The sequence below is a fragment of the Sminthopsis crassicaudata genome, chromosome 1 (assembly GCF_048593235.1).
Source record: "Sminthopsis crassicaudata isolate SCR6 chromosome 1, ASM4859323v1, whole genome shotgun sequence".
Lineage (NCBI taxonomy): Eukaryota > Metazoa > Chordata > Mammalia > Dasyuromorphia > Dasyuridae > Sminthopsis > Sminthopsis crassicaudata.
The window spans coordinates 267,927,322-267,945,886 of record NC_133617.1 but is presented as its reverse complement, the minus strand read 5'-3'; the positions used below and the strand labels follow the sequence as shown (position 1 = coordinate 267,945,886).

Here is an 18,565-nt window from a genome sequence, read left to right as displayed (position 1 = left end):
CTTACCCATCACCACCATCTGCTAACATGTCTGTTCCTCTTTGCTCAGCAGCTATGGCCTTGGCATCAGGCATGCCAACCCGTTCCAGAAAACACAGTGCTGGGTCAGCTCTCATAGAATTGTACTTCTCATAGCCTGTTTCCATCACCACCACCACCCCGCAGATGAAGCAAACAAAAACAGAAACAAAAAAAAGCCTTGTCACAGAAAGATTCATGGCACAGATACATGACGCATATTTTGTTTCTGAATCAAGGTTATTATCAATATTGAGTTGAAGGAAACAAAAATCTGTTTTTAACCAAAGTATCCTAGGAATGAGTATGTTATATGAAGTTTTTTGAGTACAAGTTATTTTCAAAATATTACAAAAAATATGATCAATGCTAATAGGTAAATCCTTTTTTTTTTATTATAAAATAATGACATGATGTTTAGGAAGATCCCCTCACACACCTTTTTTTTTTTAAATTGGATCTAATTTTGTCTGATATTTGAAAGGCTTCTTAATGGGTTCTTTATGGCAATGGTACTCTACAATGATACTCATTTTTTTTCACTCCCATTACCCTTTGTGAACAGTTTCAGTCCTGCTGGAACTTGTACCATCAACTGACCCCAAACCTCCTCTACATAAGGCCTGAGGACCTGTCTTTCTAGGTTTGGGATGATGCATGTCAGGGAAATGATGCTGTTCCCTCTATGGTTTATACACTGCAATTTGCTTTTTTACTGCCCAAGTTGACTAGATGGAAAATGGCAGAGCCCAACAGTGCACGGCAGGGAAATGATTTTTAGGCTAGACTTGCCTCAGCTGAGCTCACAAAACGTGGCTGCTGTACATAGGCAGAACAGCACAATTCAATTAGGATTTGTACTACAACACACTGCTCCTAACTGCTGTAGAGCCCCAAGCCAAACTGTAATCATGAAAGGTTTTATAAGCCATCATTCTCCCCTTTAGTCAGGCTGGGCTGCTGAGAATACCTCTACGACCTCCAGAGAATTGGGATTATAATCAGGAATCGCTCACTGTATATATCCTGCCAGCTCCACATCCCCAGCCTTTCAAAGTTAACAAGGCTGCATCCCACTCAAGGGAGCCGGGAGTTCTCAGCACTGACATTTGTGAAATATTGCTTGGAACAAAGCCCAGGAGGCACTTGTACAGATTAATAGCAGAGGTTAAGCCCACCGTCCACTTTGACACTGGTTGGCAGAATTAGCAAGAGAAGCAGTCGTGGAAGCAAAGTTTATGGAGATCTATAGTGCTACTTGGCTATTATTAAAACAAATATGGTTTTGTTTTATTTACAGCCAAGAAAGAAATATTTTCTTCTCAAATAATCTACAAACATTTAAAAACAGCATCTGATATTTACAGTTCAAATTAGACTTTTAATGCAGAAAAACAGTAGAAGCCAAGAGTCCTTTGGAACTATGCTCATTAATATTATGACGGGAAGAAGGCGTGTGAAGAGTTCTAAAATACAGATAAAGCCATGCAGTCAAGTTGTATTCAAATACACAAAGGGAAGCCTCACTTACCATGTTTGTATACTCCAATTAAGAGGGATTTATCTGCTTCCTTATCCCACCAATCTGTAGGAACTTCAGCATGGAAAGGTTCAGGTATCCATACATCTGTTTCACTGCAAAGAAAATAACTTAAATTATGCTTAAATCAAGTACCAGTAAGATAATCAAATAAAAACAAAAACAAACAAAAGCCCCCAAACCCTATGTATTATGTGCAATATATATATACACCAATACAGCCTTCATTATGGAATTTATGTGGAGAGATCTGGGTAATGTGGTGAAGTGAAGGCTAAGGAAGACAGCAGAGGTCAAGGTAAAACATTTTGCTATCTACCTTTATAAACAAACCTTATGTGGCAACATCTTTAAAAGGATACCTTCAAACCATCTTCAGTTAATTAAAAGAATGACTAAAAGTAACTCACATAGGAACATTACTCAGACACACACATAATAAAAAACGAGGCTCACCGAGCTTCCTATCATACTCCTAAGCTCAAAACTAAGACAATCACATTCAAGTTGCACAGAGAGAGGAGTCATTGATAGTAGCTTATGAAGGTTCTTAAACACAATGTTTAAAATGTTTTCAGACTACACCGATCTCCACAATAAGGCATAGAAAAAAATGTGCACTTGCACTAACCTTGAGTCAGCACCCTCTAAGATCTTATCTGCCTGGTCCCCTATCACTTCTTGTCTTAGATAGTACAGCATGCGGACACGCAGCAGGACCCTGGAGAGGAAGACAGAGGGGGGGGAAAAGTTCTTAACTTCAGGACTGTTTGCCAACAGTGGCTTTTGGCAGCTGCTGCTGTTCATCCATCATCCTGCCAAGGCTGATTAGCCATGCTGTATGGTAGGCTTGAAGCGTGACAGATGGTGGCACATAATCACCTCTGTGTGGTGCTTTCTGCTGGCTTCCAACAGGCCTGCCTGGCAACCGCTTACACTGCACAGAGAGGGACCAAGCTCAGCCCAACCCAGGCGCATTTCATTTAGTTCTACCTCGTGCAGCTTGTGAAGTTTGGACACGTACTCCACCATCGCCTCTGAAGTATTGAAGCAAGTTTGTAAACAACTGAGCAGATGGCTTTCAGTCACTGTTCTGCTTCATTATCTCATAAAATTTCCTCAGCTGCTGCCTTAATACCATTTTTGGAAGCACATCAGAAGTTGTAGGAATAAACGAGATATAAAATCTGGTTTTACTACCTTACAATAAACCTTCAATATGGAATGTCAGGTTTTTCAGATTATACAACTTTTGTTTCCGAGAAAGGTGGTAGTTGTGTATATGTGTGTGTGTGTGTGTGTGTGTGTGTGTGTGTGTGTGTGTGTGGGTGAAATCCCTCTCCCTTTGGGTAAATCACTTTTGTTTCCTCCCTCTAGTTTGTACCAGTGTTTTGTTTTGTTGGTTTTTTTTTTTTAACCTGTGCATAAGCTGTAACAAAAAAAAACCCAAAAACTTTACTCAGGATTTGAAATGTGTCCTATTTATTGAAGCTCTTGGAGTGATTTCCAAGGGATCAGTCAAAATCACTTGGAATGCCAGGAACCAGATTTTCCAAGGTAATCAAATCCCATTTGGATTTTCACAATGGCTAAGACATTATTCTTTGCAACAAAATCCACCTGGCAAATCCCACAGGCTTACACTGTGTTTACCCAAATACAGCATCCCCTGCTGGCCAGCTCGAGGTGTTACATTTACTTGAAGACCACCCTCATAGACATAAGCAGGTTACTTACTACTACATGTCTACCCTCTTTCTTAAGGAAGAAGCAAATGGTTATTTCTGAAATTCTAAAATTACGAATACTTTGTGTCAGATAGTTTCAGTGTTGCACATCAATTCTGGATTTTACTAGAATGGACCATCCACAACTTCCTTTTCTCATCTGTAATCAGTCAGGGCTTAGACTACTGATAAATGGCTGCTAAGAACGACTGACTGTACTCCAAAGCCCCAAATACATATATATTTTTTTATTTATCCATTTTTTATTTTCTATATCTCAATTTTTTCTACAACAGGTAGGCTCAACAGTTGGCAGCAAATGAAGGATAGTCCAGTAAAATCAAAGGTACCATTTAGCATAATTATATCTGGTATCTTAGGAACATAACATCTGAATTCTACTTCTGATAAAAAAGCTATCAGAAAGAGAAAGAGTAGACCAAACTTTGGGCAGAATTATTTTAATTAAGTAAAAATCAACACTAGTAGATGCTTTTGATGGCTTTTGCCACTTGAAGCAGGAGGTCTTCATGTTTCAAGAAGAATTAACTGTCTGTATTGAATCCTGGATCTTTTTCCTCTTTTTGAAGGAGACAGAAATGGTGGAGGACAGAATTAATCTTACCCTCTAAAACCTAAAGCTTTTAGCAAATGGAATACTTCAATGAATTATAGTAGAACCAATATGAACTCCTGTTTTCTATCCACAGACAGCATCTCATTTTAGATACAAACAGGGTTTAGGAGAATTGCTTGAGAAGATGAAGTAGGCTGAGCTTAGATTTTCAAACTACTAAAGATTAGTTGGGTTAAAAATTTTCCCCCACAAAGACTAAGAGGAAAAACAATAAGAACATTAGTTACTGCTTACAAATGCAGAATGCAACTGCAGGGACCATACTAAGGTAGGAAGTCTGTTAGAAATATTAGAGAGGGAAATGAAACTGCAGTGCTTGGTAGCATAAGCCATTGTTCCCACATTAAACTAAGGGAAATGTATCTACTTTGGATGAGTCTCATTTCCTGATTTGTTTGCATTCAAAACTCAAAAGGATATGACTAGAAATCAGAAGGTTTCTATAAATCCCAAACAAATGGAAGTTAACTAACAGTAATACTTGGAATGCCTTTTTAGAAGGTACTACTAAGTTGCTATCTTTAAAAATAAAGTACATTAGTATTATAAACTGAGAAGACATAAGGAAGAAAATCTTTATATACAAAATCTGGAAAATATCATCAAAATCAGTCTGTAAAAAGTCCCAGAACTATAAACAAAAATCTTCTAATGTTTCTGATTCTGAAACTTTCCTTTCAATAATAGCTCAGAAGCATTAATATATATATGGGTCTTCCTTTAGTCTGTGGTTATATAAACAGTTTTCCAATAATTGATATTAAAATTCAATTATACAAATATTTTCTGAATGCTCAATAGGCACTGAGGTACTGAAATGGCATCAAATTCAATATATTCTATTTATTTTGTATTGTAAAATTGCTATATTCTACTTGGGAAATATATAATGGGATGGGATGAGAAGGGAGGGGAGGGGAGAGAAAAAATATCTGCTTCCACTGAAATTTTTTCATAAAGTTAGCTAAATGTTGAATCACATAAAAACTGACTATAACTTTTTACCAAATGTTTGTTAGAAATAAATCATTTCTAAAGACTTGATAACCACCCAGGAAGGCATCATCTGAGTTGTTCTGATGCTTCAAGAGAGACAGAACAGCTGTGCAAAAGTCACTAATCATACATTCCAGAAGTCTTAAAAAAAAAAAAAACCCAAAAAGCAGAAAACACCACACATTTTCAAAAGAACAATGCTCACAGTTACTAATTCTTTAAAAGCTTACTTGTTACAGTGATGTTTCAAATGTTTCTTATAGCTATCCTCCTGAAACAAGGCATCTGGGTTGCAGCTTGCCAGCCAATCAGCATCTTGCAGTACTGGCTGTGCACTCTGGGTTTTCACTTTCTTTCCCTTCCTTCCCCTTGGCACTGGTGCTGATAAGCCTATAATAATAATAAAAGCTTTTCACCATCCAAATTGCAGTGTCAGAGTCAGATATTTATACTTAAGAGACAGGAAAATGTAGGGTTTATGTTACATCTTTTTAACAGCAGTATGTCACAAAGGTCTCAGCCAGCTCTTTGCCACCAATGAACCCCAAACAGTACAGTGACACTAACATACCAGAATGATTAACCAAGGCCCGGGTCTGGCCATCAGCTGTTGGAGTGATCAGATCCCAAATGAAGCTTTTGATATTTTCATCCCCTTTGTAATGATGGAGACAGTAGACAAGGATGGTACGGCAGATGGTTTCCACATCTTGTTCAGTTAGTTGACGTTTGTAACGTCCATGAGAAAGGATGTCAGTCCACCGACCCCAACTGTAGGGAAAATATTCAGTGTGTTGGCGTTTTACTGGCACTTATCTATGAGGTTTTCATTTTAATCTTCATAAATCAGTTATGCTGTGAAATTTTTGGTCAGAACTAATGATATTTTATTTAAGGTCAAGTCAGGAAAACTCAGCACTCAAAAGTTGAGTATTTATTTTACAAAGTAGGCAATAAGTTTACTGCTTGTAAATGTAGCAACTGAACTACCCTAAAAATAATCAAGTACACATGTCTAACATGAGCCTTCCAAATCAGCTGCAGAGTGGGTTGTCCCAAAATACTAATGGAATCCAGGGATTTGGGAATATATTGTATAACTTGCTCCCTTCAAATGAATATCTTTATGATTTGATGCTATATAATTCTTTTAAACTAGTGGAATAATTCAAGGTTAGGAGTGACCACCCTGAAAAGAACAGTACAATAAGGTGAGTGCTATATTAGTATGTCCTCTCAATATATTTCAAAAGGATGTTCTGAAAATTAATGAAAAAAAAGCTGTAATGTGCATTGAGTTTCTTTATGAAAAAGGAGCAATAATCAAATAATAAAAGCATCCAATACTCCCATTCATTCAAAAGAAAAATTAAAATTACCAACTCTTGTATATGCATGCTAGGTGAAAAGGGAAACATGATACTTGTAGAAGTATCTTTTCCAGTATTGACTGAATCTTCAATCATTCTCTTCAGCTTACTAGTTAAGCAGGATAATTAGAAAACACCTTGATCTTTTATATTCTTTATAGATTCTCCCTGTACCTCCATCATTTTAAGGTTCATTCTATTAATATATATCACCCAATCAAAATTCTGGCATCTGTTGTCCCAGATCCCAGATCATTCCTTCCTTCCTCAATAGGTTTAGTACATGGTTCACAATTATTCTCCCTTCCCCCAACTCTTGCCCTCATATTAGGAGACAGACAGATAAATAAACATGCACACAGATGCACACACACACACATACCTAGTTCTTCAAATTTCCTAAACAAGTTCCTCAAGCTATTCATTTCCCCTGAGCTCCCACCTCAGTCACACACAAAGATGGATATACCCTTGATCTTGCTACCATTCACAAATGTTGCACCTCCATGTTCAAGAATCCTAAAATCCCCTCATCTAACCACAATCATACTGGTTCCTCACTTCTCCTCTTTTTCCTCATAAAATCCTATTTTTTCATCCACACTTACCCATCAAATTCTCTCTCAGACCATCTCCATTGTACTCTCCCCATATTTTTTCCTCTTTAAGTCAACTTGATCTTTAGGGGACTAATTCAACTCAGTACTGTCCTGGTCTCTTTAATCCTTAATTACCTTATCACATTACTGATTATGCCCCGACAGCTCTCAGCCTTGGAAACACTCCTATCATTTAGCACCTTTGCTCCTATTTTTACATGCAGAATAAAAATGGAGAAAATTATGCAACTGTTTTAACTGGCTCACTAAAAACTTATTTTAAATAACTTCACTGCTAGATAATATTAATACACATCCCTTATTAACTCAGTATTCCTTTATCCAGAGTAACTCTTCCTAACTTTTTCATCTCTCCTCAAATCTTCCATGGCTCCCTCACAGTCATACCAGCCTCTCTGCTGAGAATTTTGCTTCCTATTTTACAGAAAAATATTGAAGTTATTCACTGTGAGGCAGTTCATTCTTCTACTTTCTTCCTCATAATTTATCATTTTGAAGCCTTCTACTATTTTCTTCTTTACCCCAAGTCACAAGATGAAGTAGCCTTATTTGGTACAAAAGCTAACCCCTCCAGTCATTCAAGTAATACCTTTCCATCACATATTGTCTCTCAGATTGTCCCCTCTGTTATTTTCACTCTATCACTTATTTTTAATCTCTCCCTACTTGCTGACTTGTTCTGACTGACTTCAAATGTTTTGCTATCTCCTCCATCCTGAAAAAAAAATCTTCATTTGATTCTTTCATTCCCATTTCTTCTACTCTTTGTAGCTAAATGCCTAGAAAAGGCCATGTACAATGAATGGGTGTATCCAACTTTCACTCCTTTCTCACTCTCCTCTTATTTCCTTTCAATCTGACTTCTAATTTTTTCATTCCACCAACACTACCTATGATTTCATAGTTGCCAAATTCAATGAGCTTTTCTCAATCCTTATTTTCCTTGACTTTCCTGCAGCTTCTGACACTGCTGATCTCTCTCTCTTCCTTGATGCTATTTCCTCTCTTAAGTTTTTGGTTCCTGATTTCTGTCCCCTTTATTTGACCATTCCTAAAGTTCCTTTGAAGAATCCTCATTTAGATCATGCCAATTTACCATAGGTATTCCTCAGGCTTCTATCCTAGGCCCTATTCTAGTCTCTCTCTATTTTATTTCACTTGGTGATCTTATCAGCTTTCATGGATTTAATTATCATCTCTATGCTCCAGCTTCTTTGCAATTCTCAAATACTGCATCATATTACCTTTCAGATATCTCAAACTGGATGCTCATTACTTGTCTCAAACTCACTATGACCAAAACAGAACTTATTATCCCTTCCCACCTTCCTTCTTTCTATCCTATCTTTCAAATTACTGCTGAGGAAGACACCATGTTCTTAGTCTCTCAGATTTGCTCAAGACTTCATTATCTCTCACTGTATTCCCCCAACCAGCCCCCTACATCCAAGCTGTTGCTAAGACCTGTTGATTTCACCTTTGTAACATTTCTAAAAATATGTGCCTTTCTCTCCAACTTGTCATCATTCTAGTACAGACCCTTATCAACTCACAGTTAAGACTACATAGTGCAACAGCCTACAAGTAGATCCAACTGCCTCTTCTCTCCCAACTCCATCCTTCCTTACATCCATCATCAAAGTGATTTATTTTTTAGAATACAGATCCAACTAAGTCACTCCTCTACTCAAAAAATTCTCAGTAATTCTTTATTGCCTACAAGATTAAATGCAAAATGCTTTCTTTGGCATTCAAAGCCCATCATAACCTAGTTCCCCGCTTAACTTTTCATTATCTTCTACCTTACTCCCAAACCATATCCTTTGATTTGGTGACGTGGTCTCTTGCCATTCCATCCACAAGATACTCCATCTCTCTCATTTCTGGCTATCCCTTTGCCTAGAATCCTCTCCCTCCTCAATAACACAGACTTACATTTCCTAGTTTCCCATAAGTCCCAATTAAATTCCTATCTTTTACAGAAAGTCTTTTCTAAACCTTTTAAATTCTAATGTCTTTCTTCTCTGAATTATTCTTGCTATGTCCTGTATATAGCTTGTTTTATACATATTTGTTTGTATTTTGTCTCCTCCTTTAGACAGTAACTCCCTGGGGAGTTTGTTTGCATTGTTGGAGAATTGTCTGTTTGCATCCCCAGCATTTAACACTTAGAGTCTTGACTAGAGAAGAGAGAGATAGCAAAAGGATTAGATAAAGGTAGTCCTCAAGAATCAGGCTTGTTTTGCATAGATCTGCATAGTAGATAATAATAGATGATCGAAATTTGAAATGTTTAATACAGTTGTTTTTGGGACAAGGCTGTGTTAAAAGAAATGGAGAAAAAGTGAAATATAAACATAAAGGACTCATTGAAACTTTAGCAAAATACAATTTCAAACTTTAAAAGTACCCTCAAAATCAGCATCCTAGGATTTTGTGTTCCTAGGATCACAGATCTCAGAGCTGGAAAGCAGATCATAAGTTCAACTATTTATTTTGAGAAATTGAGGCCCAGGGACATGAAAGGCAAACTCAAGGTCGTATCATAATAATACAATTTTACATATATCCATCTTAGTTATTCAATTATAATGGATTTTTAACAAATAATTCATTGCTAGGAATCTCAGTGCAATTCTATGTGACAGAAATGATGTGTAGCTGACATAGATCCTTTCTATACTGAGTAGGCAAGTAAAAAAGAAATGCTTTGAAAAATATAAGAAATATGTTACATATACCAGCCTCCCAAGTGATCTGAGAGTTTAGATGGCTAGGCTCTGAAGAGGTTAGGATTAATATGATAATGAGGAGAAAATGAAGAGTAACTGTTACTTGTTAACCAAAGACAAAACCAAAAACAAAACAAATGCAGAATCTAAAAAAAAAAAAAAGCCAAGTTCTTCTAATACAAATTATCTCAATTTTCCTTTTTTATTCAATGAACACCACCTGGTTCCTGGCTTAGGGTAGCTGTTAAGAGAGGAAAAGGTAATATACACCTGTTACACAATATATCCTATATAAGTCATAGCAATGAAATTCATTTTATAGGGGCTACCAACTAAAAAACTGAAGGAGAAGCCAGATGCAAAAGCTTAAAAAAAAATAAACTATGATTCATCTAATATCCAGTACTCTTCTAAAGAATTCTATCCTACCCTCCAACACATTATCTCTGAGCTAGTGTTTTAGTTGACTTAGAAGAGATTTCAAGGGAACTTGTTTTTATTGTCTTTTATACATCTTTTGCAATAAATAATACATATTATTATTATCACAAAAAAATTGTAATCTTTAACACAATACATTAATGATAGAATTAAAATTTATTAGATAATTAACACAAGCATTATTATAATTAAATATCATTAGTAGTATTATTACAAGCAAAAGATTTAGGAAACAAATAATATATAGAAAGAATATGCTTAATTAGCTTCCAGGGATCAATGAGATTCTTACTATACTTTTCTCTTGATACTGATTTTGATTATTTGATTAGATCTGATTAGAAATGGTTTCTTTCCATTGCTGAGGATTTTAACACCAGACAAGCAGACTTTCCCTTCATTATGAATGATTCCATTACTATTAATCAACATCACAGATACTCAAGATAATCCCTGGAAATTGGCAGAATACTTTCATTTTATATGTTTTATTAATTATGACAATCTAAAAGTTACTTAGTGTTTTGCAGATGCTGAGCACTTTATGCATATTATCTTATCTGAACCTCACTTGGAAACTGATAACATAAAGATCTTCCCTACAGTATAAAGGCTAAGCCTTAAAAGATGTACTTAAGGCCACAAAATTAATAAGTAAGAGTCTGTGTCATTCTCACTTTTAAGTTGAGCCCTCATGACTCAATGCTGCCTTTCAAGTTTTGTGACCTTGATCACTTGATCATATTATACATATGTCAAAGTAGCCCCAAACCATAAAATAAAGAAAAGCTTTATATCTTATATATTTATGTTTTATATCTTATAAATTTATATTTTATATCTCAAGTCAGTTTGCTTACCCATAAACTAGAAGATTCTTTTCAACTCTAAAACATTCACTCCTTGCATAACCCTGAGACTTGTCCTGAGGTCTCCGGGGCTTTGTGCTAGGCTTTTCTTCTGAATCACTTTCCAAATCTGAAAATTCCATCAGCTCATCTTCTTTCACAGCGCTATAAAGTCTAGTTTGCTTCCTCACTCTTGGAGTGTCAATAACCAGATTGTTCTGAAACAAAAACCAGAAAGAAATGTGAAACTTGTGGGGGAAAAAACAAAAAACAGTGCTACAGATGAGATAAATATTTGAATGGCACTTTTACTCACTCGTCCATTTAAAGCATCAATATCCAATTCAGCTTTTTTAGCCCACTTCTGCCAAAAATTTGGATCATCCAAGGATATATCTGTTCTATTTCCAGATGCAACAAAACTAGCCTGAAGGTTGAAGATACATGTATCAATAAATATGTAACTGTTTAAAAAATTGTGCTCTCTCTCTCTCTCTCTCTCACACACACACACACACACACACACACACACACACACACATATATACTCTTCCTGAATTCAATCATTCAGTCAACAATTAGGTAACAGGTGTTGAGCAAAGTCTTGATTTAACATTATAACGGCAAGTTATCAAGAAAAAGCCATGTTTTTTCCTTTATTCTGCTGCTGCCTAACATAATCAGATCTCATTGTAACAGATTAATTCACACCTTAGCAAATGTAGAGCCCTTCCCTTCAGACTCAATAGTAATGGTGTGTGTCCGCCTCAGAAGGATCTGATCAATATCTTCTTCACAGAATTTAGACCCTTCATCCTCTTCATCCATAAGTGCACCATAAGCACCTTTGCGTAGAAGATCTTCTATTTCCTTCTTGGAAAGCTGCTGCACCTAAAACCAAGGAATAGAATGCATTAACACTTAATTTCACAAAGACAGGAAATATATAAATTCAGGTAAAATAAAGCATGATACAAATAAATGCTTAATTCATTCTAAGAATAAAATTATCTTCATAAATCAAGGAATCAGTACAGAATTTAAAGACTTTTTTTTTACCCCATTTGTAGCATTTTCTCTTCCACTCATGGACTGTAAAACAGCTTTATCCAGGCCAAGTTTCAAGCTTGCCTTGTCAAACATTTCTCTTTCATAAGAGTTTCTTGTGATTAATCTGTAGATTTTTACAGATTTGCTTTGTCCTATTCTGTGACATCTAGCCTGGGCCTGGAATATAGAGAAATTAGTGTGGGATGGTAGAGAAGAATATTCAATTGCAAGTTAAATAAATATAACTAATCTAATGAGTTTAGATAAGGTTTAGAATATTAATAACACATTAAGATATTATTTATAATGTTTAATACACTTAACAAAGTAACATAAGCTGGCTTTTTCTGTATAAAGCATGTAGCATTACCAGAATTAGATAACAAAATTTTAAGTAATTAATCTCATACTTATCTGCTTTAGATATTTGTTTTATTCATATTTACTCAGAATATACAAGTATGCATAACCACATGTACACATACACACACACACATACAAAGGTGACATCTTCCCTGTTAGAATGTAAACTACTTACAAATAGGAATTGTTTTATACATTATCTGGCATATAGCAAGTCCTTAATAAATGCTTATTAATTGATTTTTTTTAAAACTAATGAACATAATAGTTAAATGTTATTAAAAAACAAAACAAAAAAAAAAACAAAAAACTAAGCAAGATTTGTCTCCTAAGTTTACCTGAAGATCATTTTGAGGATTCCAGTCTGAATCAAAGATGATGCAGGTATCAGCAGCAGTCAGATTAATGCCCAAACCTCCTGCTCTTGTACACAGGAGGAAAACGAACCTATCAGAATCAGGCCTAGAAAACCTGTCAATAGCTGCCTGACGAAGGTTGCCTCTTACTCGGCCATCAATTCTTTCATATGGGTACCTGAAACAGATTAATGTTACAAAAAGGTCTGGCAGGTGATTTTGTGTTTCTTTAAAATCCTCATTCTCCTTAATTCAATACAAATTAGATATTCACGCTATTCAGCATGATGGACATGTTTATTTACTAGCAGAATAATAATATGTAAATTCATAATATGTTTGGGTTAAATTCATAATATGTTTGAGCCATAAAAGATCTTAAAGATGATTTAGTCAAACTCTTTCATTGTACAGATAATGAAACCAGTATTTGTTCAGGGTAAAAAGGGGGTTATCTTTTTCTCTTTGTTTAAAAAATAGACATCTGTCCTGTCTGAAAACATTTTTTCCCTTTCAGTATAATATTTGGGTCATTGAAATAACTCATACAAAATACCCCCCCATTATCCAAATCAATTCAAATGCAATTTGTATTCTTCATAAGAATGTTTCTCTCACCTTCCCCATCCCACGCCTACTCTCCTTAAAAAAAAAAAAGATGAAAATGATGAACTAAAGGATAACTCAGTAAGATCTACAAAGGTACCATATTGAAATCATTATATAAAATACAATTAAAGAGGAATGCTATGTAATTCTATAACTATATATGTATTTCCCATCTTCTACCTCCTACCCTAATATCAGTTAGATCACTGTAAAATTTAGAGGTTCAATTTTTACTCCATTTACCATAAGTGTCACTTATATTGTCAAAAAGTTAATGTATCTGTAAGTTGATTTTTATTTCATTTTTATTCTTATCATACTGTTGCCCTTACCGTCTTTGAATGAGGTAGTCTTCCAGTATGTCCAAGCAGCGCACCATCTGGGAAAAGATAAGCACCCTGTGGCCACCAGCCTTCAGTTTTGGCAGCAGCTTGTCAATCAGCACTAGCTTGCCAGCAGCCTGGATCATTGCCTGGAGCTGAAAATCTGGAGAGTCTGCATTGTGTGTTTCTTTAAACTCTTCCAAAATTTTCTCTTCAGCACCTGCAGAGATTGGACAGCATTACGTGAATACTGTAAAAGGTTTTTATTACTAAAAACAATGAACTTGCTTTCAAGACCTGATGCAGGCTGTAGGAATGGTGTAAGCTCACTCATATTTATGAACAAGAATATACAAACTGACACATAGCTAAACCTATGCAAAAATATAAATGCACAGAAGGGATCAAAGTTTTAAGTATAACACATTTGAAGGAAAAAGACATTTTTTCCAATAAACAAGTGTTTGCTGTCTGTAATAACTGAATTTCAACAACAGACTGTCAAGCCAGAAGTGGCAGAAACAAGCCAATGGGCCAGATACCTACTGAAATTTTGGAAGCTAAATTGTTAAAGAAATGAAGAAATGTTTACTAGCGGAACACAAACACAAACAACCAAAATATGTTCTAGGATTAAGAAAATGACATTTTAAAAACTGGAGTACAGTATGGCAATTTTAGTCTATCAACACATTAATACAGTCATTGCCCAAAATCAATACAAAGCAAGGCTCGTCTTTCTAGGTTATTTAATGATTTCTAATTTTTAAAAATGTTTCCATTCATTTTGTTTTTGATATTTTTTCCCTGGTAGTTAGCCAAGGGGGAAAAATTTAATTTACATTGCAATAAATATTTCATACAAGAACTTCTAAGCTTGAATTCTTCTTCCCCCCCCCCAAAAAAAAAAAAACCACAAAACTTTTTAGTACTTTTTTTGAGGTATTATAAATATAGGGAAAAATGGAACTATTTTCTTTCTCCAAAACAGATTTTTTATTCTTGATGGATTATTTAGATAGTAGCAAACAAAACTTTCTATATTACTAAGGAGTTTCAACTTAAAAATATAAAACCTTGGACTGGTCTCTAATCATGTCTGTGAATTAAAAAAGGCATGGCTTTTGATTCAAGCTACATTCTGGACAGAACAAAAATGTGGATGAAATAAAATTGTTTATGAACTAGATTTCTGTCTAAGATAAAGGGGTTATAAATATAAAACAATCACCTAATGGGACTTTTCCTCCCTAGTCCCAGGAACTAACTTATCAATCAACAAGAATTCATTTAATAGCAACTATATGGTATGTGCTAAAAAGTTTATTAACTTCCTCCTATTAATAGTCCCCCTCCCCAAGTATTTAAATTAATTGTGTAAGGGGTGAGATGGAGGAGTTAAGCATATGTCCAGGTTTTTAAAAGTTAAGTAAAGTTTGGAAAGAAAAACCTTTAATCAAACAGAACTACCTTTACAAACTGATGACATATCTACAAATATATATCTACTGAAAGGTTACTGGTAGAAATCAACTCATATTATGGTCATGTAAGCAACTATAACATGTTAACTAGGTGTGTGTGTGTGTGTGTGTGTGTGTACATATACAGAGATTTTTTTTCTTTTTTACTGAGAACCAGTTAAAGGCATGTAATTCCTTCATCGAGTACTAAAACTTTCTAGAAAACACTAACTTTTCTTCTCCTGAAAAACAATTAAAAATTAACACACAGGGTGTTTCAAAAATTTTATTGTGGTTTTAAGCTTTAATAATTTAAATTATATAATAAATTAGTAGATTTTTAAAAAGGGGGGGAGGAGTGGCCTATGGAAAGAGAGCAAGAGAAAACTAGTATTTCCAAATGGGATTCCCCTCTCCCATCTCAACAATTCATACACTGATAGCATTCTGGGTCTATAAGGTGTTTTTCTCATAAAATCCTGTCATTAAGATAGTATATTATTATTTTTATCTTATAGATGACAAAACTGAAATTTCACTAATTTTCCATAATTCTATCACTACCAGTAGTTATTTTTTTTTTGAACCCAGGCCTCTACACTTTAAATTAAACTAATTCCCATCAAAATAAGTCATAATAATTAATCTTTATATAGTACTTATCCCAACAACTAGACTAAGCACTTCACAATTATTATTTACATTAATCTTAACAAGAGTTGGAGGTAGGTGTCATTACACCCATTTTACAAATGAAAATACTGAGGCAAACAGAGTTTAAGTGACTTGCCCAGGATCACACAAACAGAAAATATCTGAGGCTAGATTTAAATTCAGGTCTTTATGATTCCAGGCCCAAGGCTCACTATTTACCTCTAAGAAGATAAATAAGTGTGAGAGGCCCTTGGAAAGCAAAACATTTTTGATTTGTGAAAGACTAACCCTTTAATATTTGGGAAGTGCTTCTGTGACATTCTGATTAATAATAAAGTATCCTGGATACAAAATATTTTCTCATTCACAGTAAATATTTTATCATCAGAGAACACTGTCAGAGTCCATACTGAATTTAAGTTTTCTGACTCCAAGTCCAGGGCTTCCCATTTCTGCCATACTCCCTCCCCCCCAAAAAAAGGTATTTGAATATATAAACTAAATATTCTGGATATTTCTATTAATTAACAATGATATATAGTTATTTTGACAAAACAAAAAACTACTAAAAAAACAAAACCTAGTGATAACTTTGAAAATGCTATTATACAAAGGTAGAATTTTTAGACTAAACAGAAGCCTAAAATATTGTGTTAAACAGATTAGTTTTTATATTATTCTTTATGTTTATTCAAACTAGAAAGCAAAGAGCATTCCTGATTTTTAAATTTTCCAAATATTTTTCAAATTAGAATTAAGTGGTAAATGAACTATTTTAAAAATTATTAAACTTGCTAGTAAAACCAATTTTGTAAATCTTAAAGGCGTATCATGTATGCATGTGTATACAGGTAAATAAATATACACACAACACAAATTAGGCACATGGAATACTATTTAACATATGGTAAACTTACTGGTATTCCTGAATCTTTATGTTTTAACATGGCTTTAATTTCAATTAAACTGGAATTCTGTATGTAAACTATTATTTGAAGTAAGTAAATGATGATATAAGGAGGTTAGGTTGTATTTTTTTGTTGTATTTTAGGTTGGATTTTTTTGATCACAAAGAAGGCCTAATACAGATATATAACCAGCATACTGAAGCCATCAAGATAGATGATTTGCTCTTACAAATCAACAAGAAAGTTAGCAAAATTTCTCTTTATAAGGTATACCAATTTTCACTATTTCCCTTTATAATTTTACTTTTTCTTTTTGGTGGAGATAGAAAACAGATGGCAAGTATCCACAGAGGGGAAGAAAGGGAGATAAACATTCTTCAATTAATCCTGATCATTTACAGACCTTATCTAATTTTCTAATATTAAATATACAGTTCAATGAAGTTAGTAAAGGTTGAACCAACACTAAATATAAAGATTTATTTATTTAACCCTATTGCCTGCTTGATTTTTTTTTTAAATGATGTATATATTGGAATTTTTTCAGTCTAATGGTCTACCATCACTGCTAGATCTTTTTCTGCTATACTACTGATTTAACATGTACATTTCAAAAACAAATTTTAAAGTGTACATCTTAAAAACAAAAGTACTTTAAATTCACTTTCCCTTATTAAATGAAGTATAGTAGAGTCATTTAGAATTTTAATCTTATCTTCTAAGGTTACAGACTTCCTTTTGGGTTCCATAGCCAACTTATTGTACTTAGTATGCTTTCTTGTCCATACTCTAGGACTGCTTAATTAAATAAAAATTTACTAAATGCCTACTACGAGGAAGGCGGGCTAAGAATACAAAGATAGAAACACTACAAACCTGGATCATAGGGAATTTACAAGCTAATGTTAGAGGATGGGGGAAACATACATATTAACTAAGAAAGAAGAGAGAGATTGAGATCAAGAACCTCTTTAAGCAGAGATCAGGGCTTCGGAGGAAAAAGTGCCCCCAGGGCAGGGTCTTGTGGGAAGGAGGGGGATAGTGATAGGAATTGAGCCTAAACAGGAAGGTGGACAGCATAAACAAGGCAGAAGAACTTCTGAAAAACAAGGAAAGGAGCACAGTAAGAGATAAGATAAGGTTAGAAAAGGTGGAGCTAGTTTTAGATGACCTTGAATACTGAAGCCAGATTTAAGTAATAAAGTTGTGGCTAAAAAGTACTGGAAAAATAAATAGATATAGAGAACAACTCTTCTGGCCAGGTGCATGCCTTCATGCATTCTTCAGACTAGGGTTTTCCCTTAGAAGTTATTACAAGGAGCTCTTGAATCTCTACATGCAATCGGTTTTGTCATTTTGAGACTTATTTGGCCTTAACAAAATATGCAGCATGATTCCATTTAAGTAAATATTCTTATATCTGCTAGTATGTGTTTTCTTAATCAACAATTTAATATATAATTATAATGTAGAAAGTCAGAAATGTTTTCATGCTAAAAAGTGAGTTTTTATATGCTTAAAAAAAATTTGGGAGCCATTGCTTTGGACCTAGTATACAGATATATTTAAAGTACATATTTGTTTTGGGCTCTACATTTTAGGCAGAATATCGACAAGTTGGAGAATATATAAAGGAGAATGATCTTGATGTTGATGTGATAATGCCATGAAATAAGAAAATGGGAATGGAGAAAACGAAAGAGAAGCTATGATGGTTGTGAAGAGGAAAGAGTCAAACATGCTTTAGTTGTCCCAAGAAGACAGAGCTAGAAGCAAAGGATGGATAGGAATAACAAAAAAGTTGTTTTTAGTTCAACCTAAGGAAGCACAGTCAATCTTTAACTTTTGCAGGGAGTTAACATTATTACAACTACGAAAAACTACAAATCTTTTACCAGATATTGGTGAAAA

At 34.5% G+C, this 18,565-nt stretch overlaps 1 protein-coding gene across 11 annotated transcripts in view; it reads right to left on the bottom strand.

The window, feature by feature from the left end:
* The window catches only part of CHD7 (chromodomain helicase DNA binding protein 7), a 224,135-nt gene that overhangs the window by 15,735 nt on the left and 189,835 nt on the right, over positions 1-18,565 (bottom strand). For all 11 annotated transcript variants that reach the window (XM_074278743.1, XM_074278751.1, XM_074278753.1 and 8 more), the window contains 11 exons: positions 13,639-13,849; positions 12,680-12,875; positions 11,988-12,155; positions 11,640-11,819; positions 11,245-11,355; positions 10,941-11,146; positions 5,489-5,688; positions 5,148-5,307; positions 2,189-2,278; positions 1,549-1,652; positions 6-135 (listed from right to left, as the gene is read on the bottom strand). In XM_074278743.1, the coding sequence (XP_074134844.1) occupies positions 6-135; positions 1,549-1,652; positions 2,189-2,278; positions 5,148-5,307; positions 5,489-5,688; positions 10,941-11,146; positions 11,245-11,355; positions 11,640-11,819; positions 11,988-12,155; positions 12,680-12,875; positions 13,639-13,849 (1,756 nt within the window). The remainder of the gene's footprint in view (positions 1-5; positions 136-1,548; positions 1,653-2,188; positions 2,279-5,147; positions 5,308-5,488; positions 5,689-10,940; positions 11,147-11,244; positions 11,356-11,639; positions 11,820-11,987; positions 12,156-12,679; positions 12,876-13,638; positions 13,850-18,565) is intronic.